Source organism: Chroicocephalus ridibundus, chromosome 1, assembly GCF_963924245.1.
Source record: "Chroicocephalus ridibundus chromosome 1, bChrRid1.1, whole genome shotgun sequence".
Taxonomy (NCBI): domain Eukaryota; kingdom Metazoa; phylum Chordata; class Aves; order Charadriiformes; family Laridae; genus Chroicocephalus; species Chroicocephalus ridibundus.
This window is the reverse complement of record NC_086284.1, coordinates 67952906-67976592: the sequence shown is the minus strand read 5'-3', so window position 1 is coordinate 67976592 and position 23687 is coordinate 67952906. Positions and strand designations below refer to the sequence as shown.

At 38.6% G+C, this 23687-nt stretch overlaps 1 protein-coding gene across 1 annotated transcript in view; it reads left to right on the top strand.

Moving 5' to 3' along the window:
• The window catches only part of TUBGCP3 (tubulin gamma complex component 3), a 56353-nt gene that overhangs the window by 19439 nt on the left and 13227 nt on the right, over window positions 1-23687 (top strand). Inside the window, exons 6-13 of the mRNA XM_063337887.1 lie at window positions 6009-6181; window positions 8719-8837; window positions 11101-11226; window positions 14768-14836; window positions 18968-19100; window positions 20207-20373; window positions 22150-22260; window positions 22668-22776. Of these exons, the coding sequence (XP_063193957.1) occupies window positions 6009-6181; window positions 8719-8837; window positions 11101-11226; window positions 14768-14836; window positions 18968-19100; window positions 20207-20373; window positions 22150-22260; window positions 22668-22776 (1007 nt within the window). The remainder of the gene's footprint in view (window positions 1-6008; window positions 6182-8718; window positions 8838-11100; window positions 11227-14767; window positions 14837-18967; window positions 19101-20206; window positions 20374-22149; window positions 22261-22667; window positions 22777-23687) is intronic.

Below are 23687 nucleotides of genomic sequence, written 5' to 3'. Positions count from 1 at the left end.
ATGAGCAAAGCCCTATTATTTTGTCCTAACAGGAGCTCCTTAGGTTATGATTTGACCAAATTCCTAATATAAGGCTAATTTACGGAAATTTTTATTAATTTCTTTCCTTTCTCATAATCGGAAAAGAGAAAGACACCATATTCTTGTCTCTTAATTCTTCTCCCCGCCTCCAACAATCACAGAACAAACACAAAATTGGAACAGCTTTATTTTGAGATATTTTTCTTTTTAATACAGTGTACTTGACATGATGCATACAATTCATATTATGGAACTACTAACCAGTGCTGACACAAATGGATTTTATTGTTATAAAAGGCTTTACAATATAAATACTTACTTGACTTTGTCGGTACTAGATTTGTACGGTGTATCTTGGATGCACAAGTAGAGGATACCATTAAGCTAGGAACACTGGGGGAGGATTATGCCCCACAATTGACTGAGGAGATGGCAGACCAGCTAGTAAGCAAAAGGTACAGGGTGAGGTACTCAAGAGAGACCTTGAAACCAACAGAGCAGGGCAGAAGGGTGTCCACCCAAGTGTGTGCACACAAATGAGGAATGGGGAGAGGACGGCCTTATAAGGGAAGTTCTCATACCTTTTCTGGGACACCACATTTGCTGGAGTGCCTACACGCTAACACACGCAGCATGGGTAACAGACAGGAGAACTTAAGAGGTCTGTGTGCAGTACCAGGGCTATGATCTCATTGGGATCGCAAAAACATGGTGGGATAGTTCGTACCACTACAGTGCTGCAGAGGGTGGATCCAGGCTCTGTGGAAAGGACAGGCAAGGAGAGGAAATTGCTGTTTACATGAGAGAGCAGCAAGAATGTATGGAGCTTTGCCTAGGGACAGGTGAGGTGCTAGCTAAGACTTTATGGGTTAGGATTAAAGGGCAGACCAACATGGGTGATGCTGTAGTGGGCATCTGCTGTACACTGTGTTATCAGGAAGAAGTAGATGAGGTCTTGAGATAACTGGAAGAAGCCTTACGTTTGCAGGCCCTGGCGCTCATGGGGGGCGTTAGAATCATAGAATGGTTTAGGTTGGAAGGGACCTTAAAGATCATCTTGTTCCAACCCTTGGCCCTGCCATGGGCAGAGACACTCCCACTAGAACTGGTTGCTCAAAGCCCCATCCACCCTGGCCTTTAATCACACTATATTTGCTGGAGGGGGAGTGCTGCAGGGTACAAGCAATCCAGAAGGTTTCTGAAGTGCACTGATGATAATTTTCTGACACAGGTGATTGAGGACATGATGAGGAGAGGTGTTTTGCTGGACTTGACTTTTTTTTACAGACAAGGAAGAACTGATTGGGAAGTCAAAGGTTGGGGGCAGCCTTGGCTGCATGGATCATGAGATGGTGCAGTTCAGGATTCTGAAAGAAGGAAGCAGGGCAAAAAGCAGGATCCCATCTCTGGTCCTCAGGAGAGGAGACTTGGGCTTCTTGTGGTATCTGCTTGGAGGAATCCCACGAGAGACTTCCCTGGAGAAAGGAGGACTTGAGGAGATAATAGAATAGTTCAGTTTGAAGGGACCTACAATGATCATTTAGTACAACTGCCTGATCTAAGAGCTGGTTGATACTGAAGGGTCACCTCCTTCAAGATCAAGAGCAGTCCACCCTGACAAGCAGAAATTCAAGGAAAAGTGGCAGGAGGCCTGCATGGATGAACATTCTCCTGACAAAACTCAGACATAAGAAAGCATACAAAAGATGGAAGTAGGAGAAGGTGCAGAGGGACATCCACGGTGCAGGGAAAGCCCAAACTCACCTAGAGTTAAATCTATCAAGGGACATGAAGGGCAACAAGAAAGAATTCTACAAGTACCTAAGCAGTAAAGGAAGGCTAGGGAAAACATGGGTCTGCTGCTCAAGGGGCAGGGGCTGTGGTGATAGATGACGCGGAAAATGCTGAGGTACTCGGTGCTTTCTTTGTCTTGGTCTGTGCTGCTAAGACCAGCTCAGAACCCCGAGACCCTTGGGAAAATCTTCATTGCTCCCCATTTACCCTTGGCAGAGAATGATCAGGGCCCATGGGACGTGAGGGAGCTGACCACTGTCATTGTGAGGCTATTCTTCATAATGTTTGAAACAGGGCAACTGCGCGACGTTCCTGAGGACTGGAAGAAATCGAATGTTGCTACTTTGTTCAGGAAGAAGGAGCCAGGAACTACAGGCTGGTTAGCCTCACCTCAACACCTGGGAAGGTGTTGGAGGAGCACCTAATCATGGAAATCATTTCCAGACAGATGAAGGACAAGAAGGGGACTACAAGTAGTCAGCACAGACTTAAAAAAGGGAAGACGTATCTTACAACCTTCTATGATGAGATCACTGACTTGGTGGACAAGGGGAGAGCAGTTAATGTTGTTTGTTACAACTTTAGTAAGATTTTTGACACTGTCTGCTTGTAATGTCCTTATTGACAAACTTAATAAAATATGGACTAGATAAGGTGACAGTAAGGTGGACTGAAAACTGACTCACCTGCTAGGCCCAAAGGATTATGATGAGTGATACAAAGTCCACTGAGAGCCCGATCACTAATGGTGTAGCCTGGGAGCTGGATCCTGTACACCTTCATCTCACTTTATGAGACAGAGCAATTTTGCAGATGATACAAAACAGGGAGGAGTGGTTGATAAAGCAGGTGCTTTAGCTGCTTTTTAGAAGGACCTCAGTAGGCTCCAGAAATGTGCTGACAGGAGTCTGAAGTTCAACAAAGTCCTGGACCTGGGGAGGAATAACCCCAGGCACCAGTACATACCGGGGACTGACTGGTTGCAAAGCAGCTCTGCAGAAAGGGTCCTGGAGTTCCTGGTAGGCACCAAGTTGAACGTGAGTGTGCAAAGTGTGGCAGAGGCGGCCAACAGCCTCCTGGGCTGCATTAGGTAGAACATCACCAGGAGGCTGAAGGAGGTAAACCTTCATCTCTGCTCACTACTGGTGAGAACACATCTGAAGTGCTAGGTCCAGTTATGGTACAAAAAAAGACACAGACAGACTAAAGAGAGCCTGGAGAAGGAATGACAAAACTAGTTAAGGGGTTGGAGCATCTGATATATGAGGGGAGGCTGGGAGAGCTGGGACTATTTAGCCTGGAGAAGGAAAGGCTCGGGGGATCTTAGCTGTGTGATTATACCTGACCAGGGGAGTAGAGAAGACTGAGCCAGACTTTTCTTCGTAGTGCCCAGGGAAAGATAAAGAGGTAACTGGCAAAACTTTTAAGGCTGGGAATACCAGTTAAACGTAAGGGAAAAAAAAAACTTATGTGGTGATGTCAAAAGAATATGGATAAAAAGTTACATAAGCACTTTGTATAAAATTGTAATTGAACTTCAGCTGAACTCCTGAAATTAAAACTTAAGTGGGCCTTTTGCACCTGGACTACATGCAGAAATGATTAAATTAAACTTAATTGTGTCCTTGCACATCCACCTGGACTACATGTAAAAACAATTAACCAAAACTTAGATCAAAGAAATTGAATTGTTGAAGGATTACCATACCGAGAGCTTACTGAAGGCGAACAAGACCCACAGAGGGACCACCTTCCTCGCCTCTGATCTAGGTATAGGATGACGAGACGTATAGTCTTTGGAGCGGAGTCTAGATAAGAGTGTGTCCGAGAGGACTCTTAGGAGATTATAATGCTAAAACACATGCCCACTTGTAAATAATGACCACTCTAATTAGGGGGATCTCACAAAATGTTTAAAACATTGACTTGAATGCGTATGTATGATGAGGGGTGGTAAAGGAACTGTAGCTCACCGATCAGCTGTATCTTATAGAATGGTTGGTTTGGAAAGGACCTTAAAGATCACCTAGTTCCAACCCCCTGCCATGAGCAGGAACACCTCCCACTAGACCAGGCTGCTCAAAGCCCCATTCAGCCTGGCCTCGAACACTTCCAGGGATGGGGCATCCACAACTTCTCTGGGCAACCTGTTCCAGTGTCTCATCACCCTTACAGGAAAGAATTTCGTCCTAATATCTAATCTAAATCTCCCTTCTTTCAGTTTAAAACCGTTACCCCTCGTCCTGTCGTTCCACTCCCTGATGAAGAGTCCCTCCCCATCTTTTCTGTAGGCCCCCTTTAAGTACTGGCAGGCTGCTATAAGGTTTCCCTGGAGCCTTCTCTTCTCCAGGCTGAACAACCCCAACTCTCTCAGCCTGTCTTCACAGGAGAGGTGCTCCAGCACTCTGAGCATCTTTGTGACCCTCCTCTGGACCCGTTCCAACAGGTCCATGTCCTTCCTGTGCGGAGGACTCCAGAGCTGGACACAATACTCCAGGTGGGGTCTCATGAGAGCAGAGTAGAGGGGCAGAATCACCTCCCTCGACCTGCTGGCCACGCTTCTTTTGATGCAGCCCAGGATGTGATTGGCTTTCTCACCACTATAAATATTGGACTGTCAGAAATGTGTACTGTGCTGGCTGTTAAATGCCTGACGCCTAATTCGGCAGAACCGAAGACAAATAACTCAGTGTGTTGATTGGTTTTTGCATACTGGGTGAAGTATCCTCATTTAGGGAAAACAGCGGGATGTGTGTTTGGGGGCAGGGGGGATGTTGTGAAACACTGAAAGGGGTTGCCCAGAGAGGCTATGCTTGAAAATAGTCAAAACATGACTGGACAATGCACTGGGGAACCTTCTCTAGTTAAGCCTGCTTTAAGCAGGAGGGTTGGAGAAGGTGATCTCCGGAGGTGCCTTCGAACCTCAACCATTATATAATCCTGATACAGTATAGAAAGGTATGTCAGTGAGGTTATTTCATATATCTGCTTGCTTAAAAATATCACCCTGTTCCTGAAATATTCTTGGTCTGACCTGTTCAGACTGTTCCATTTTATAGCAATTCCACTGCTCTTTAGTCCTGCAGACTATGAGCTGGGCAACCCAAATTAGATCTTTTTGTGTGCTTCGTTCCTCCTGAACTTCTCTTTGTACATGTTTCCCTTTGTTTCTAGGGTACATTCTTCTTGAAGGGCAACAGCCTAAATTCAGTGTTTTATTCTAGTTGAGGTGTTACAAATGCTAAGCATAAGAGGGTTGCTCTGTCTTGCAGGCTGTGTTCTTGTTCATTAGCTACGGTCATGTAAGTACGATGTGTGACCATCCCATGAGTTATGATGTGGTGGTTGAGAGAGGAGAGGCGTTCCTCAACTTTTTTTTCCATGGAGAGTTCCATCTCTCCCTGCAACTGTGCTTTCACAGCTTTGTGGAATTAATTTATTTTTTAAAAAATATGTGTCTGTTTCCAAATGTTTATGTTCAGCTGGGGGAGGAAGGAGGAATGGTCAGAAGCAAAAATCCCTTGCAAATTTTTCTTTGCTTTATTTTTCACTGTCATGATAAGGAAATAATCAGAAAGTTAACTTCTAGTCTTAACGTTTTTCACATTTAAGGCTATTTTTGTGAGAAGAATTGACAAATTTGAGAAGGAGTGAAATTGGAACTTGTCTAGATGTCCCTCCTTGATCACATCTTCAGGCACTTCATACAAACTATCCTAAACAGTAGACTGGCAGGAAAATGAACTTTCTCCTCTTTCTCTGTTTTCCTTTAGTTGTTTGGCATGTAACTACAGTTTCAAGTAATAACAAAACTTAAATATTTGTTGCTTATTATGACTGTTGTTTATTATTATTATTATAGTTGACTTCACTTTTAATCCATTTCAGCATATCTACACATTTCAGTGGGAACAAAGTCAGTCTTTGGTATGAAATTGTATCTGTCAAAATTGTATCTCCTTTCTTTTCTACAGCTGGGTTTTTTTTGAAAGTGTAGCCTTATGGGAAACAATAAGTTGCTTGTATGTTCTGCACCCTTTTTTAAGGTCCCTTCATAAACAAAACCCACAAATGAAACATCCACAAAAACCAAACTCAAGCTTGGGGCATTTTTCAAAATTTGCATACCCCAAACCAGGTGATGTGTATAGAATCGAAGTTTTTAAAGGTGTTTCGTCCTTTTGTCTTTTTAGACAATCCTATCAAGCTCCAGGCGTTGGAGATTGCCTCCGTCAGCAATTAGGGTCCCGTCTCGCGTGGACTCTGACTGCAAGCCAGCCTTCTTTACAAAGCGCTACCTCAAAAGGCTTTTCAAATGCTGTCTCCCGTGGTGTACCAAGGTCAAGGCGAGAAGGAGATACAAGTGGTGAGCAAAGATGCTTTTGTTAAAGATAACTTTTTACAATTGTCATTTGTATGCTCCTTTTTTTTTAATGATTTTGAAATGGTTTTATAGTATGTTGAATTTTTAGAGGAGCATTTTGCTAGAATGTATTCGATAGAAGGATAGAGGCAAATATGCAAGAGTAATATATTTGGCCACAATCTCTTTGGCTGGTTGTTAATTTCTTTTTGCAGTGATTGGTTTGGTAATGTGTTCTGGTCCTCTTAAAAGACTGACTTCATTGCAGTGTTTGTCAAAATCAAGTGATTGTGGTTTGTGAGTAATGATCACTTTTTCGTTGATCAGAAGATGCTGCTGCTTTTAGGAAGTCAGAAAGTGAGCTCAATGAATAGAACTTGTTGATATAGACACCCGCTTGTGATTCTGTCTTTTAAAGCTTGGAAATGTGCACTGGAATACAGAGCTCTTAAAACTATTTTTTCTTAAAGTTAGCGCACTGTTTACGGTGGTTGTATTTAGAGCAATTGACATAAAATACTGTCAATAAAATAAAAAAGATATAAATATTACTGCTTTATTTCCTTCATTAAATGGCTGTAGACTTGAAACTGCTGCCTGGAGGATCTGAATTTACACAAGTGTAACTAAGGAGAAATTGTTAAACATATGATCTCTGCGGCAACTGTGCAAGTTTCAGCCCACTCTACTTTTACTGTAAAAGTGGCAGACTTTTCTAAATAAGAGAGCTAACGGCAGATGATGTCATCCTACAGTCCTGTTACTCTCTGGCAAAGAAAGTTAAGAGAATTTTTTTTTAAATAACTCCTATATAAAGAAGCGTGGATACCCAGAAGCTAAAATAAAGTCTATCTGCCAGCCCCTGCATCTTTGAGTAACAGTGCACGAAGCAACAGTTTACAGACCAGAGTTGTACTGGTATATCTGAGGGCAGCATTTGGCATTTAGAACCTAATTAACAATACTGCTGATGTGCAAGAGGACTGTGTATGTGTATGTGTGTATATATATAGAATACATATAAATATCTATTATTTTTATATATGATATATATAGTATATATAAATACAGAAAAATATATAAAATTATATAAAATCTAGCACTGCCTCTTATTTTTGTTGTACTAATTGCCATAAAGAACAGTATAAATTTGTTTCATTCAGTCAGCCAGCAGCTGTGATCCTGATTCTTATGTGGCTGGGTATAAGGACTGACAGTTATCTTAAATGTAGTCACTTGTTGATGTAGAAATAGAAGTAGGAGTGCATTCAGAATATAAAAGGCTATTGTCAAGAAGATACATTTCTATGAATATGAAATTCTTTTAACTAATTAAAAGTGGGGGTTTTTCTTCTAAAGTTGGTTGCTGTTAATTGGAGCTTTCTTATTGCTGCACCTACACAGACAGTATAATCAGGAGCATTGTATGGTTGATATTAAAACCTGTTGTATTATTTACCAATTAAAGAAACGTGCACTTGAGTCTTTTGCCATTTCACTAAGAGCCCCTAAAAGGGGCCAGCTACTCTCATGCACGTCTTGGTATTATAAGGGGAGTCTGAGTTTTAAACAGCATCTTGAGGTGATGGCTACTTTTGTCAAAATAAGAAGAGAATTTTTTTCTTGTATTTATTCTGGGAAAGTGAATTGTTGGGGAGGAAAGCAGTTAAGAGAGTGCTGTCAAATTTGGGAGAAGCAAGTTGTAGCATCTCAGTTTCTGGATAGTCGTCGTTGAAATTGTTTCATTCTTGATAAGTTACAAAAGCAGATGGTGCTCTTTCACTCTTAAAAGGTGGGAGTAGTTTCAGTGACCCCCACAGCACGTTTTTCAGTCTTCTGTTTCCTTTAAATCAGTGAATATCCTAAATCTCAAACATAATCTAACCTCTAACTAGAGATATGAGCCAGAACCAAACTGTATGCTGCAATAGCAAAAGCTTTACTAAATAAAAAGTATATCTGTCTTCAGAAATGTAATTTACGCTTTTCTGTTTGCCAGCTCTATAGCTGTTCCGCAGCTGTCAGTCTGGTTTTGATCGATCTTTTCATTGAGCAGTAGCATATGTGATTGAAAACCAATTTTAAACAAGCAGCTCTTCCTGCAGGATTAACTCTTGTTTTCCTAGCTGAATGTTGAAGAGATTGTTCTGTAAGTCCCATTTAACAACTTCAGCTGTTTGTTCAAAGAAAGGTAAAGTTATGATGATGCTTGTTTCAGAACTTACACTGGTGATTGAATCAGAAAAGATAACAAGTTTAAGAACTGGCTGAAGTGTTGGATAAAATAGAACATGCCCTGTATCATACAAGCAGACCTGATCTGAGAGTATCCCAGGTATCAGTAGAGGCCGGTAAAATGAATTCTTGGCTTTCAGGTTGTTAAGAGGACTTAAAACATTTCTTTATAGGTTATAAACACAGGCTTTCTGTTTTCTTTTTTTTGGCTAGGCTTCTAAATAGCTTTTTGAAGTTGTAACCAAAACTAATTGTCCCAACAAATCTAAACACTGGTTGTCTTTTTTTTTTCTTCTTCTTTCTAGGCTCTGTTGAAATAACTGAAGCAAACCTTGTAAGAGATGTTTTGTATGTCTTCCAGGGAATAGATGGCAAAAACATCAAAATGTGCAATTCTGAAAATTGCTATAAAGTGGAGGGAAAGGTACAGTATGGTGACTTGTATTTCATTTACACTTCCCTGTAATTTTACGATGACTTTAGGGATGCGTTGTGGAGGGGAAAATAGAAAACTTAAATCTTGTTAAATCAGTTACCTCTTAAAATTTTTAAGGATGTCATCTTCTGCCCCTGTAGATGCTGCAGAGTTTGTAATTCCTCAACACCTGCACTGAGCTAATTATGTTCCATATATATAGGTTAGATTACATATGGCAAAGGAAAGGTAGCATAATATATTTTTCGAGGTGTATGTGGAGGAAACTTAATCAGTGATTGCAAAATTGCACTATGAGTTTCAGTAGTTTGCTGTGTAGTTTTCATATCAAGTAGGTGAAAACCTGTTTTAGTTTGTACTCCTAATTCTGTTAATACAGTGAGTTTGATTATTCACATGGCTTGTGGATAGTATGCTTTTTCCTGAGAACTTTATGTCTTCAGTTATTCTTGTGAAGTCAGTTGTCTTCCGTCCTTTTTCCTTATTGCCACTTGTCCTGAGATACTGGACCCAGTGAAGATGAAGTTATTTGACTGCCTAGAGCTGCAGCTTTTTCTGAGGAACAAGGAGGACCAAGGTCATACCTCCTCTAGCTGTGTTGACTGCATATTAGGCAGAAAAGTAGCCAAAATATGTAGTTTTCCCTCAGCTGCACAAAGAAGATGTCATTGTACACAGTCTGCTTTTTCCAGAAAGAAACACACTTTCCAAGCTCTTACTCCTGCCAGAATGTGTTCTAATGTCAACATTAATATTAGGCCTGTTGGTGACATTCAGCACTGTATAAGCTAGCGGCTTCTGATTTGATCTAGGAGATACAGGTGTAATAACACTAAGCCAATTTTGCTTGTTCCTCATTTGATTCCAGCGGATGTGTATTGTACTTAATGCTTGCCAAGCACTCTGTAGTTGCAGAATTCTAAATAGTTCTTATGTCATCTCTTTAGTTGCGGGCAGAGTTTCTGTGTCCAATTGTGCTTCTTTGGGCTAGAATTTATCCTATAGAAGTTGTTCAAGAAGTTAAAGCTGTGCCCGTGTATCTAAACAGGAGGGCCAGGGACTGAACTCTGGTCTTACAACCAATTGGTGGGGCTGGTTCAAGCCCACACTGCTGTGGCTGACACACTCTGTAGCTGATTTTTATCTTGGAGAATGCCTGGACTGCTAACTAGAAGGCTGAATGAATGAGCTTGATTTCTCGTTCTTTGGCAATCTGTTTAGCTTGTTAATGCACTTCCTTGCTCTGGTTTGGAAGGTTCCAGCTGGCTCTCCAAGTTAAAATTGTCTGTAGAGATGGAATAGGACCAGTTGCTGTGGGCAAGAGTCAATCTCTGCCGCTTGGCCTAATGTATCAGTCAGATTGTTTGTTTTATCAGTCGGATTGTTTTGTCTTTGCCCAATAAAATTTTGAAAACTTGATGGTGGTTGTCTTGGGTAATGTGACAACATGTTGTAGAAGCAAATCTCAAGTAAGAACAAGAGGAACAAGATGAATGTGTTGGTAATTTAAAGGAAGAAAAATGCTGATTCAGATTAAAATTGTAGTAGTAGTTAAGTAGGGTGTTGGGACTAAGGCAGGCTTGACGGGTGAAGTGAGATACCTGGCACAAAAAAAGGTAGAAACGGACTAGAAGAGCTCAGAGGGACATGTGATTAAATAGCTTATAAAAGCTGTTACTGGTGGATTGGATTTAAACTTGGAATTTGGATTCTGTAAGTTTTGTTTCCTGATACCTAGTCTGGCATTGTCTTCTGTTAAAGGTTTGTTTCACTTGTAGTAGTAACCATTTTCTTTAGGTCTCTTCATTAGTTTCAGTCCCTGACTCCCATAGCTCTGTTGTTTTCAGTCTTCCTGATTATCAGGATAAGATGAAGTGTGATTCTACGTCATAAAATTTCAGATTGCTTCCTCTTTTTTGAAGACTTTTTTGTTACTGACATAATTGCCAAATGTAAAAATGTATAGGTCAAATGCCAAATGTATAAATACTTTTACATGAAGATTTCCAAAAGGGAAGGTCACAAAGTTTCCAGGAGTTTGTTGCTGCTTCCTTTTCAGTGCTTACGTGTATAAATTTAATGACAGGTGCATGGTTGTCTGCTTTTTTGGTACTGTCTCCGCTGTAGAACGTAAAATGATTATTTCCTGAACTGGCTTGTTTTATGAGAAAGAGGGGCTTTCATGAAGAAACAAGTATTGGCATGGTAGATTTGACTTAATTGCAAGTTATTGTTTCTGTTAACTTTGTAGGTGAGCTTGTCCAAATCTCTCAGAGATACTACAAGTAGACTTGCAGAATTGGGATGGCTACATAATAAAATAAGAAAATACACAGACCAGAGGAGTTTGGATCGTGCATTTGGACTTGTGGGACAGGTAGGTCAGCTAAAAAATTGGTTTTGCTACAATGTTTTGGTCTTGTTTCCCTTAGAAACTACTGAGTAAAATGCAGTACTAGAATGGTGCATAAACTTTTGAGCTTGGATCATTCATCCTTTGATTTACTCCTTTTATGGACTGCCTCTTTTGGTATGGGTCATAGTCTGAAGGCAAGGGAAAGGAATTTGCTCTTTTTGGTCATAAGAAGGAGTTGCCCCCATCATTTGTTGCTCAAAAGTCTCATGTATAGCTTCCTTTTCTTAATCTCCTTTTTTTTTAATTATTTTTTTTTTTAAGTACTCATGCATGTTAGTAAATAAAAATATTGCTTAAATGGGATGGTGACATCCCTGAGCTAATTAATCCCAATTCGGTTGTTAGTGACCTCTACAGGAGACACTCATGTTAGCTGATGTTGATGTTCATGTGTTAATACTGCACTAACTTACATAAAATGCAAATAGCCCATTATCTTCTGCACTTTCTTTTGAATACAGCATGAAAAGAATATTAATTTTTGTTTTTATAGGTTTCATCATCATGATTTGTAGTCTACAGTAACTTCACAGCTGCTGTAATACCCAAAACCACATTTACTGCTAAGGCATTCCCGTTTCCTCTCACTTGCTCCCTCTGTAAAACTGGATATTATCCCTTCTGAGTCGACAGAAATGTTATCCTTGCCTCTAGCCATAACATTCTACCTAATCTGCCAAGAAATTGAAGTGCTTCTCCCTTCAATCTTATTTTTCTTAAGAGGTCAGTAGAGACACTGTAGTGCTTCCTACTTTTCTAATGTTTTATTCTGTTCCCTTCTGTCTCTTATTCTAAGTAACCCTTTTAGTTACATATAAATAATTACTTTTATAGTAATCCAATGCTAATTTCCATGTTTTATATGGTAGTGCTACTGTATATGCGTTTTCTTCAGACTCTCCCCCTTATATCTGGGTGAAGTGTCCTATTCTTTATCTAGTAGTTTCCTGCTTATGCTTATTTTTACTGTTCTCTGGCTTTAATCTCCAAGTTTACTGCAAGGGGAGAACTTTAATTCTTCAGTGAATTTAAATGTGCAATATCTCAGCTACCCTATGCAGGTTTTGGATCCTGTGCAGAAGGCTGTGCAGTTAGTTAGCTGAATCTGCATAGCTCTAATGCTGTTAATTTTGCTTGTGGCAAGCACTTACTGTATTTCTAGGATGTAAGCGTACAAATAAAACCATATATTCTCCTCCTGCTGTCAGTATCTGGGCGAAAAGAGTATATACCATTGGTCTTCATGGCTTTAATAGCTGACAATTTCAGGTGCTACACACTGCATTAAGAATTTAGCACAAGCTGCATTCTAAGGCAACTTTCGCTTAATGTTTTTAAAGAATGCTTGCATAAACCCTTGTTCAAACTACAGGTAGGATAAACTGTCTGTCACCTTTTTTATTATGATTCTGGTGACTGTTTTCACCATGCAAAATGTCAGGTATTGACAATCATTAGGAGTAGAGATACTACACTTTAACATTATATTCTTCTACCTTTGCTGCTTAGTATTGAAGGTCTACTTTGTTCTCAGAAAGGAAAAAGTCTCAGAAATCAGCTGCGAAATATAAGTTGCCTTATAGTTTGACATTTTGCCCATTTAGATCCAGTTGAGGTAGTGGGCACTTTACTTTTTTTCTCTTAAACAAGCATTCTGTTTCCTTCCTGAATTCTCTTTTGCTGTAGACCAAATCAGAATTCTAGGATAATGTCCAGTTTTCTGTAACAGTTTGGGAAACAAAGGATCTGTAGTTTGTGATGCAGGAATTGGCACTGGTTGTAAATTTTAACTTCTAAAGCTGCTCTGAAAAGTTGATGATCATTTAGATCCTAAATCCTTTTGGCTACTAAAGTCAGTGATTGCTGTTCTAACTTTTTGAGTAGATGTATAGTGCCTTTGAATGTTTTTTTGGAGGCTCTACTCTGCCTACTGTCTTGGCAAGTGCTACTTTAATAGATTCGAAAATGTACTGAAGAAGCAAGTGAGAAGAAATGAAAAGTGGCATTACATGCAAGGTTTTTTGATTCTTTTTTTCCCTTCAGTATCCTCTGGAATAAAATGAATTTCAAATTTCTTTCTAACGTATAATGTTGAGTTGAAGAAAGGAACCCTCTTTCTTTATAAAGGATACAATGGCAAGATTAATGATTTTTTTTTTTTCTTCTAGGCTTCTTAGCCTCTTAACAGGTAGGCCTCTTAGCAGAAAGAAGATTTAATTTCTCCTTGTGCTTGTAGTAATGGTTTCTCCCTTGTACGTACTCCAGTGAATCAATATTTTACTTTAAGCTCTTGGGTTCTTTTTGTGAAGTTTTCCATATTTTTTCCAAATTGCTTTGACTGTGATGATTTTAAAAGGCGTTGAGAGGAAAGTCCTGGGGAATTTCCTATTAAAAAAAAGCCTGTTGAAGTAGATAGCAAAATCATTAGCTTAGAATTGATTAAGAGATCAGTTCTGAAGAATTTGTTTGTGTGCAGGGAATACTTTTCAAAAAACCAACGAAACAATTTAAAAAAACCCTAAAAGTGCCTACAGTTCAAATTTTTCAACTCAGTCCAAAACTATTGAGCCATATTTTTAATCCTGTTTTATAAAATGTGTTGCACGATTTATTTTTTTTTCCAGTCTGTATGTTAGGTTAACAACATTACAAAAACAAAGTAAACCCCCAGAACCTCAAACCGTGGAAAACTATCTGTTACTGAACAAGTATTCTTTCAGGAACTGTTTTTAAAATATACCTTTATTTATTTAATTTTAAACAGCCCAAAGTAGCTGTGCTTAGAATTGTTTTACAAAGAAGAATTTTTGCTTTAGTTCAGGCCTTTTAACTTCTGCACATTTTACAGATTTCTTAGGATATACTTAAGTATTATTGATTTCTTCCAAGTCAAGTGAAGAATCATATATGACTGTCAATTGATAAAATGCCAAAAATGTAGAGTACTTAATCCAGCAGCACTTACTGGGAGTAATCTTTTATGAGCATTGTGTTTTCTTGTTCATGTCATCCAGTCTATACTGTAAATACAATGATGGTTGCTTAACTTCTGTGTTCGGTTATTAGAGGCCTTCTTGAAAATGAAGCTCTATTACTTTATTACATACTGTATTTTACATAATTATTAAAGAAAATTTCTTCTGGGTCACGTTATGATTTGCACATCCCTATATTAATGTCTTTATTGAGATGATATATTTATTTTGAGAGTTAAGCTTCTCATAGTTTAATCTGTTGATAGAAATGAGACAGCAAGAAACAAAGTTACTTGACAACGTGTATATATTCTTGGAAAAGGTCTGTGCATCTCTTAGGGAAGCACTTATACATTGGCCAGTTTTCTAAGAGTTTGCCTTTGTGCGGAAACTTGTAGCTTGATCCTTTTAGGAAATTTTTAACTACCTTCACGGTGTGGCGATAGGATAGAAGTTATTCTAGATTAAACCAGAAAGCTTTTCCTGATTTTTTTTCCCTTTTGTTCTCTTTTTTTCTCCTTGTACAGAGTTTTTGTGCAGCCTTACATCAGGAACTTAAAGAATACTACAGGCTTCTGTCTGTTTTACATTCTCAGGTAAGTTAAGTGATTTTTATTTAACTTTCTTATTTTGCTTTACATTATCTGAATATCTCCTAAAAGATATGCCTAGGTACCCTGTTAGAAAGGGAAGAACGTACAGCAGTTTATTGACAGTGGGCACAATTCTCTGTAACTTGTACATTTCTTACTCTTGGATATATGTACCAATTAATATTTTTCCTTTAGAAATTCACCATTGTTTGGTGTATTACATAAGCAAGGAATAGAATGTGTATTTCTAAGCCTCTGTCCCTTTTTTGCATCCTTTTTCTCAGTTTTATGTTGTGTGGTATCTTTATCATTCAAATCCCAAACAGTATGACACATCTTTGGAGGGAGAAAAAAAAAAATCTTTCTGTATTTCAAGCAATGTGTGGTTCAGCAGCTAGTAACAACAGTTCCAACTTTTTGTTCTGTGTGGGACAGTGTATTTTCCTTGTCCCTTCCATTGTATTGAAAGAATAAGGTCTTTCAGTGTTTTATTGTTTTTCTGTGATGTGTAGACCAACTTAGTGCTGATAATCTTGCAGTTTGTCTGCTAGATGCTATCTTTAAAATAAAAATTAGATATGTTTTTCTCCTGCTTATTTTTTTTTATATGGGACTTTTGAGGAGTTCATTATTTGTAATTGATTGAAATTTATTCTGAGAATTGGCCTAAAGTTAAATTAAAATGTCATTTAAAATTCTGACTTAAAAAAATCTGTAGTTTAAGTCATAGGCTTCTCAAAGTATTTTCAGAGCATCTATTTCTTTTGACTCACCTTGCTGTTCTTTAACATTCCTGACTTTTGGAACGTCTGACATACTAAATTTTGCTTGTTTTTCCTGGCTACTATCCAGTTACTCTTTTATAATTATTTCCTACTCAGTCCAAAATAGGTTTGCTCTCTTAGTTTGCTGGAGCTTTGAATTCTTATAAAACTTCTTGACTATGGAAATATTTATGACTTCTTTGAAATGCAGCTTCCTCTACCTTTCCTGCTCCGCTAAACCTTTCAAAAGAAGAGATGAGTCTGGTGGGAGGGGAAGCATGTAAGGGGAAAATGAAAGGAAAGTTCTGGCATCACTTATTTTCAAACTGCTTTTGCCTTTGTGGTTGGCCCTGGCCAGCAGCCAAACACCCACCCAGCCTCTCGCTCTCTCATTCCCTGTCTCTTGGGGAATGGGGAGAAAAGAGAAGGAAGGCAAAAAGACGAGTCAATCAAGTTAGTGACAGTTTAATAGGGAAAGCAAAAGCTGTGCGTGCAAGCAAAGCAAAGTACGGAATTCATTCATGACTTCCCATCAGCAGGCAGATGTCCAGTCACTTCCTGGCAAGCAGTGCATCAGGACTTAACACTTGCTTGGGAAGACAAACTCCATCACCACAAATGTTCCTCCTTCTTTTCCTGAGCTTTTCTTCCTGGGAAATGTTTTTTGTCCTCTGTGTGTTTGGAAATGGTTTCCAGGATTAGTTGCTCTGTCAGCATCCCAGGGAATGAGGTGAGTGTTACTGGTGTGTAGTTCTACGTATCCTCCGTCTTGAAGAGAGGAGTGACATTTGCTTTTTCCCGGTTGTCAGGAACCTCCTGTAATTGCTATGATGTTGCAAAGATAATCAAGAGTGGTCTTGCACTGACATTGGCCAGCTCCCTCAGCACTTTTGGGTGCATCCCATCAGGTCTCATAGACTTAGGTACATCCAATTTTTTTAATGTTCCCTAACTTGATCTTTCTCCACTCGGAGTACCTCTCTTGTTCCAGACTTCCCGTCTGATCTGAGGTGACTTCTGGTATTCCCAAAGGCAAGTCTTACCAAAAACAAGGCATAGAAGGCACTGAGCACCTCGGCCTTTTCCACTTTTCCCGTCACCGCTTTCACAGCACTACTCAGTATTTGGATCCACGTTTTTCCCACTCTTCCTTTTACTGCTTTCCTTGTTGCTCTTCATGTTCCTTGCCAGATTAATCTCTGGTGTTAGAGTTCATGAGTGTATTGAGCACGTTGATTAAATGCATTCTGGTAGGGAACAGTCAATACAGTGTCTGTAATGTAAAGTTTTACTGCACTAGTGGACTGGAGTTTCTGGGGATGTCTCTCAGCACCTGACTGAAGGACGTCCCAGAGGATTTTCAAGAAGTCCCTGGCAAGATTCCTCCCCAAAGTCTGTGAAAGAAAGGAAGGAGGCCCAACAGTGGAGGAGAGACTCTCTTGTGACATGAAGGCTGGGAAGCACAATTTCACGTTGCAGGAAGGAGAAGGGTCAGTAGTGTGTACCAAAGACAAGTGCTGACACTGGTTTTAATTGATGTTGTTGACAAGGGTAAGGCAGAGTGAAATGTCCCAGGCAAGAGACAGTCTCAACAGGTTGAAAAAGGAGTAATACAAATTCATGGAAGGCAGGTCTTAAACTGCTATTAGAAGGGCTGAGCATCCTCTGACATCCTGAATGCTGCAACTGGGCTGCAAGGAGCCCAAGGGGGACAGGCTGCAGAGAGGGATCAGCTTTGCTTGTCTTCTTGTATAGGACTTCCTTTTGTCATTATTGGAGATAGAGTAGTAGTTCATCTAGCCAGGGTTCTGACAGAGGGTGGCATTTCTTATGTTCATAACTGATGGAGCAGAAATCTTAAAGAAGTTAGCATTCTGAAGACTTGTGCCAGATTATCCCAGAGGTGAGCTTGGTGTCTCATCAATTTTAAAATAAAAAGCGATGGAAAAAGTCTACTTTTTTGAAAGACACTTTCTTTACAAAACTGTAACTTTCAGTTGCATGAAAACATGTAGAAAATTATGTCTTGGAATTGAGTGCATTCTGCATTCTTGTATTCAGGAGATCGTACAGGCTGCCAGGTTAGGAGTTGTTAGCTGCAGTTCCAGTTAGCAGTTCAGGCATAGTAGTATGTAACAAGAATCTCATCAAAGGGTTCTGTGTCGTCTTTCTCTCTATAACTTCATATTATGTCTTCAGAGCTTCCCCCAAACATGTTTCTGCCTCTGAAAGAGTGTTCCTGAGTGTACTGTGTACTATTCCGTAAGCTTTTCAGGTCTTTTCCTTCTGGACTGTTTTCAAATTGTCAACCTCTTTAAAACTTTCATGATGAAGATGTAAGTTTATAATCTCTTCCTTAAAGACAAATGGCAGTTCTTCCTTATATATCTTTCTTGTCATTGCCAATTTCCATCTTTTTCCAAGATGAGCTTAAAAAAACAAAGAAACAACCCCCCCCAAAACATGGATATGCAGGAGCGTCAAGAAGCTTATGAATTTTACTGTCTTTAAGGTTGAGCTAATGTGGATGACACTAGTCTTAAGTTTAATTGATACATTGTATTTGGCAAAAAAATGTGCTAGACCTGGAAGCATGGAGTGGTGGCATACAGGAAGAAATAGAGCATCTTTTGTAAGAGTTTGTCTGCTTGGACTGCTCTAGGAACTTGCTTCTGTATTCTTAGGTTGTGTTCTTGTGTTCTTGCCCATCTGTACTTGTATGAGATGTGCATCTCAGATACAAATATTTGGCTTTCATTTCCTGTCATATTGGAAGATTCATGGTAGTCACATTGTGACAGATTTTTCTTATCATAGCTTTTGATGGTTTATTCAATGGTAGCAATTCCTTAATCTTGCTATATACCTAACTTAAGTTCTGATGGCTTCTGGAGGAAGGTATTGAACAGAATTTGTCCCATGTTGAACTAAAGTAAGCTGGCTGTGCAGTAATAGAAATTTTACTTCCTACACCCCTCCTTTCCTTTAGATGTTTTTCTTTACTCTTTTCTGACCATTTCTCTGGCGAGTATTTGCTGTCTTTCAGGTTCTCTGCTCTTTTTTCCTTTGCCCTTCTCTCCTTTTGTGACTATCTCTCTGTCACCTTGCTTTCTTTAACTTTCTTGTCATTTGTGCTCTGTCTGACGTGTTACACTTCTGTTTGTCCTTTCACCAGCACTTGTTTCTGTATTTCCACTTGTGGGGCTCCAGGGTTTTGGCCCAATGATTTAATGCAAGAACATATAATACTTGCTATTTCAAGTGTATTAATAAAAAGCTAGCTTCAGAGCAAAAACTATGAAGCAGCAGTTCTGCCTCTGTTTTGCCATTTTTATTCTTTGATATGTCTTTCTGTTTCTAATTTGATCAGTTGCAATTGGAAGATGATCAGGGAGTGAATTTGGGACTTGAGAGCAGTTTAACACTTCGCCGTCTTCTAGTCTGGACGTATGATCCTAAAATAAGATTAAAGACCCTTGCAGCACTTGTTGATCACTGTCAAGGTCTGTTTAACATTCGTTTAACATTTCTGGAGAAGTTGTGTAGCTTTGAGTGGTTGTGCATGCCAAAAGTGGATCTCAGTAATATTACTGTTACGTTTTAGAAATTTTTGAGCAGCTAATCCACACAATTCTCTCCCTGTTAGTTTAAGCAAAAATGTGATGAATTATAGGACTTTTTTGATATACTTACACTTTCTGGATTTTTTTTTTTTAAACCTGAATGTACTTGAGAAATCCTTCAAATTTTAGGCACACACTTTTTGCAGTTTCCAGTTATTCAATTTTAGTCATCTTTCCAATAATGCTACACTGGAAAACTCCCACTGATACAGTGTGAAATTTTTGAGTCAGTTCTCTTCACTGTGTATGAGTATTGCCCTATTCCTCTCTATATGATGGCATATAGGAGTGATTTGCAACTTGTCTGCAGATTCATGTGAAGCACTGAAACTTTACAAATCTGCAAATAGTGTGTGGCTGTGTTGAGAATCCCCAAGAAAGGGCTGAGGAGTGGTGTCGGAGTTAGCCAAAACTTTGGCCAGTAACCAGCCTGTAGGCTATGCTCCTCCTTGAGGCATGCTTCAGCTTTGCTGTCTTTGAAAAGTAATGGAGATTGTGGCCCTTTGGAAAGAGTATCTTGAACAAGAAAAACATGCAACATCTGTTTTATGTTGATTATTGGAATTGGTAACTATTTTGAAAAACAAATGTGTATGTATGCACACAGAGCATCTGAGAGAGAGAGTCAAGTACAGGAGAGAAGGAAAACATACTGAGACTCCTTTAATGCTATTCTGGTGCGGGCGGTGGGGAAGAAAAGAAGCATAAAGTCAAACTTTTGTGTGTGAACTGATATCTTGAAATTTGCATTCCTCCAAGCTACCTTAAAGTAGACAGAATAGAATGTCAGAGAACTGCGTTTAGTACTTCGGTGAGATTAATGATTCATGTCTTAAAACCTAGGAATCCCCTGTCAACGTTAAAAAAAATGTGCTTTTGCTACATTTTAGAATATGACTAATTAAAATCGATGGCTGCTGAATTTAAGTGTGGTGTATATACTTTTCCTTCATACATTTCTGTTCCCCTCCCTTATGATCTTACAGGGAGAAAAGGGGGTGAACTAGCCTCAGCAGTTCATGCCTATACTAAAACAGGAGATCCCTACATGAGATCTCTGGTTCAGCACATTCTTGGCCTAGTATCCCATCCTGTACTGAATTTCCTTTATCGCTGGATTTATGATGGAGAGCTGGAGGATACATACCATGAGGTAATGTATCTCATACAATAAATATTTTATCTCTGTTTGTTTGCTTTGTGGGAGTATAATCTGTGGGAAGATTGGAGAAGAATTTGAAAAGTAGACTGTGATGGAAACATATAACATATGAGTGAGTAATGTATACAATACCAACATGAAATGTGACTCTCTTCATGGATTCAGTCAGTGTGATGTCTGGAGGTTGCAATGATGCAGTATATTGTCTTCAATGAATCATATCCTGGGTCTGTTTAGTAGAGGCAGAATAGTGGACTAACGATAGATTCTTGCTTCTGAAGAGAGACAAAATCATCTCTGTCTTTTCTTGCTTAGTGTAACCATAGTAATGTATGCAGAGTTATTTGCAAGGCTTGTATTTGGAATAAAGTTCAGAATATTCTACTTTACAGACTATCTACTGTTATCCTCAGCTTCATAAATAACTTCAGTTTGTCACAGTGGGTAGAAGAGGTTTATGGTTCCAGTGTTCCTCTAGAAACTCTACAGAGTTATTGGTTCTGACTTCTGTAACAGCAAGTTCTAGTAACTCCCTTTTCTTCTTAGAAATGTTTTTACGCCTTTTTAAGTCCTCCCAACTCTTTTTCCTGTCTCCAATCGGTACAGTCTTGTTAAAGTGACTTTTTTTCTGGTTCCCAGAAGCCAAAGAATCATTTTTTAAGATGAATTGAGCACTTCTGAGACATGTCTGAGTAACTTCACTCGAGTGTGAAATGTGCTGATTTCTGTAACTGTTTACCTGAGTCAAAATTAAAGTGAGTACAAATATCACCCACAGCTGATCTTTAAGGTCAGCATTAGGAGACTTGGGTGAAATGTCTATGAACCTTTATGGCTGGAAGTGTAAAACAGACTTTACATTTTTTTCCAGCTATACCTCAGACATGCGAGGTGTTGTCTTTTTTCATTTTTAAATCATTCATTAGCTTTCAACTCTTTGTTTAAAAATGTACATGTGGGCTGTAAGAGCATTCTTAATACTGAAAATCGCTGTTGGATGTGGTATACTGAAAGCTACAATTTTCATACCATAGACACAGGTTTTGAACAAAAGACAGCTGACCATTCTTGGTGAAAATGATATTGGAGGCAGTGAAGAAAGTTCTTGTCCAAAAAATGGTTATCTTGTTTGACAGGATGAGGACAGAATCCATCCACAAGTCATTTTAACAGAACTAATCCTGAAGTTTTAGTTTCTTACAAATGCAAGTATTCTCTTGCGTGGAGTTGAGAGACCTTAGCATTTGATCGCCAGTTCAATTGCAGGATTTCTTGGGTTTGGTGGTTTTTTTGGTTGTTTTTTCTTCCTGCAATTCTGCATCTGTTAAAATAGGAGGAAATCCAAAGGGGCTTGAGTAAAAATAGAACCAGTAAAATAAAAGCATATTTTACTTATATTCTGAGCTTTATCTCCTAACTGTATAATTAATTGCTGGAAAATGCTATTTGTATCTGTATTTCATAGTGGATATTTTACAGATAGTACACTTTACCCTGAGGTAGTCAAGGTTTCCTAACATACAGAGCAGATTAAATTATGTGAGCTGTTCTTTAACTTTTTTCTTCAGAGTTCATATTGGTCAACATACAATTTACATATCAATTGCCAGGATAACTCTGCGTGTTATCTATGAACATTTTTTTTTCCTTTTTTAGTTAAAATAACAACTCAGAAATACTTTTACAGTTTTCTGAATACAGAAATGAAGCACAGTGGGAGAAAGTTTACATTCATCTCTTGGTTTTAATATTTATTTCAATCTGCAGTTTTTTGTAGCTTCAGACCCTACAGTTAAAACTGATCGGTTGTGGCATGACAAATACACTTTGAGGAAATCAATGATCCCTTCTTTTATTACAATGGAGCAATCAAAAAAGGTATGAATTCAAAAGTTAAACTTCTGATGATTTGTTGGCCCTATACTGCTGTTTAGATTTCCACTAATAAAATAGAGACCAAATTTAACAATAAATCATCTTAAGAATAGCTATATTAATAAAATTGCTTGCTGAGGAAGACTATAAGACTGTTTCTCCTTTCCATTCTCTAACTGATAAACTTTGTTTAGGGAGATGTCATGAGAGAAAAAGAAGGTTATGTTTAAAACCTTTCTATGTTTGTATTGAATTTCTGGATTGCTGTGGTTGGGATTGTGAAAGTAAGAGCACAGAAAGATGACAAAATATCCTGTCCTGGTGTTTGTGTGTGGCTTTGTTTGTTTTTGCTTTTTTTTCTTATATGCAAATCACTTACAAAACATTAAGAATAATCCTTTTGTGTTCAGGTCCTCCTAATAGGAAAATCCATAAACTTCTTGCATCAAGTTTGTCACGATCAAACTCCATCCACAAAGATGATTGCTGTAGCAAAGTCTGCAGAGTCTTCAAAAGATGGTAGAGTATCTGTGTTAGTCAACTTCTTCCCTTTGAACTGAGCTTTGTACAACATGTGGTTTAGACTGTAAACTGACATTTTGGATAGTGGGGTGGAAAGGGATAGAAAAGTCCCATTTGCCCTAAAATGTAGGTGTTTAATGGATGCTTGCATTTTACAAAAGATGTATGAAAATGCACATGTGTGGTTTTCTTTTCTTAATTTGATAGGTTTGCTGGATGGTTGTTAATGTGCTGGATTTCTGAATGAAACTAGTTACGATCAACCTGCTTTCAGCTGACTTTTGTTGGGAGGGACAGGGTGGGAGAAGGGATATTCTTGCGTGCTGCAGTAAGAACTTAATGCTTGTGACTTCTCATCAGATATACTTCATCATACGATTCCATAATAATACTGAATTAATTCTGTGATTAAAAATTAATAAATAAGCCATTAGTTGTAAATAAAAGAATGAGCAGTAAAAACAGGCGGGACAGAAGCCTTTCTGTAAATGCACTCTACCAGTGTAGTATGTCGGAAGAAAATTGAGTGTGGAAGGTTAGCAAAATTCTTTTTGAAGATTACTTAAAAGTGGGGTTGCCAGCTGTTGAACTTTAAAACAAAGCTAGACTATTAGAATTCCTTTAGATTATTTCTTTCTCTTTAGAAGAGATTTCAGTTTTAATGAATTAGAGCTTATATACCATTTGGGTTTATTCTTTGGTGGCATACTCTTTGCAATTAAGTTAGCACTGTTGTGATGAAAGACAGCAAAGAATAAACATCTAAAACAAGGAGTCTTTATGTGTAAATATTTAGCAAAGAAGGTAAGGTTTTTAAAAGTATAATGATGTCCTGCTAGTATATTCAGCTTTTGCTAAGGGAAGAATTGTCTAAACATTTGGTTTTCTGACAAGTTCTTTACTTAGTT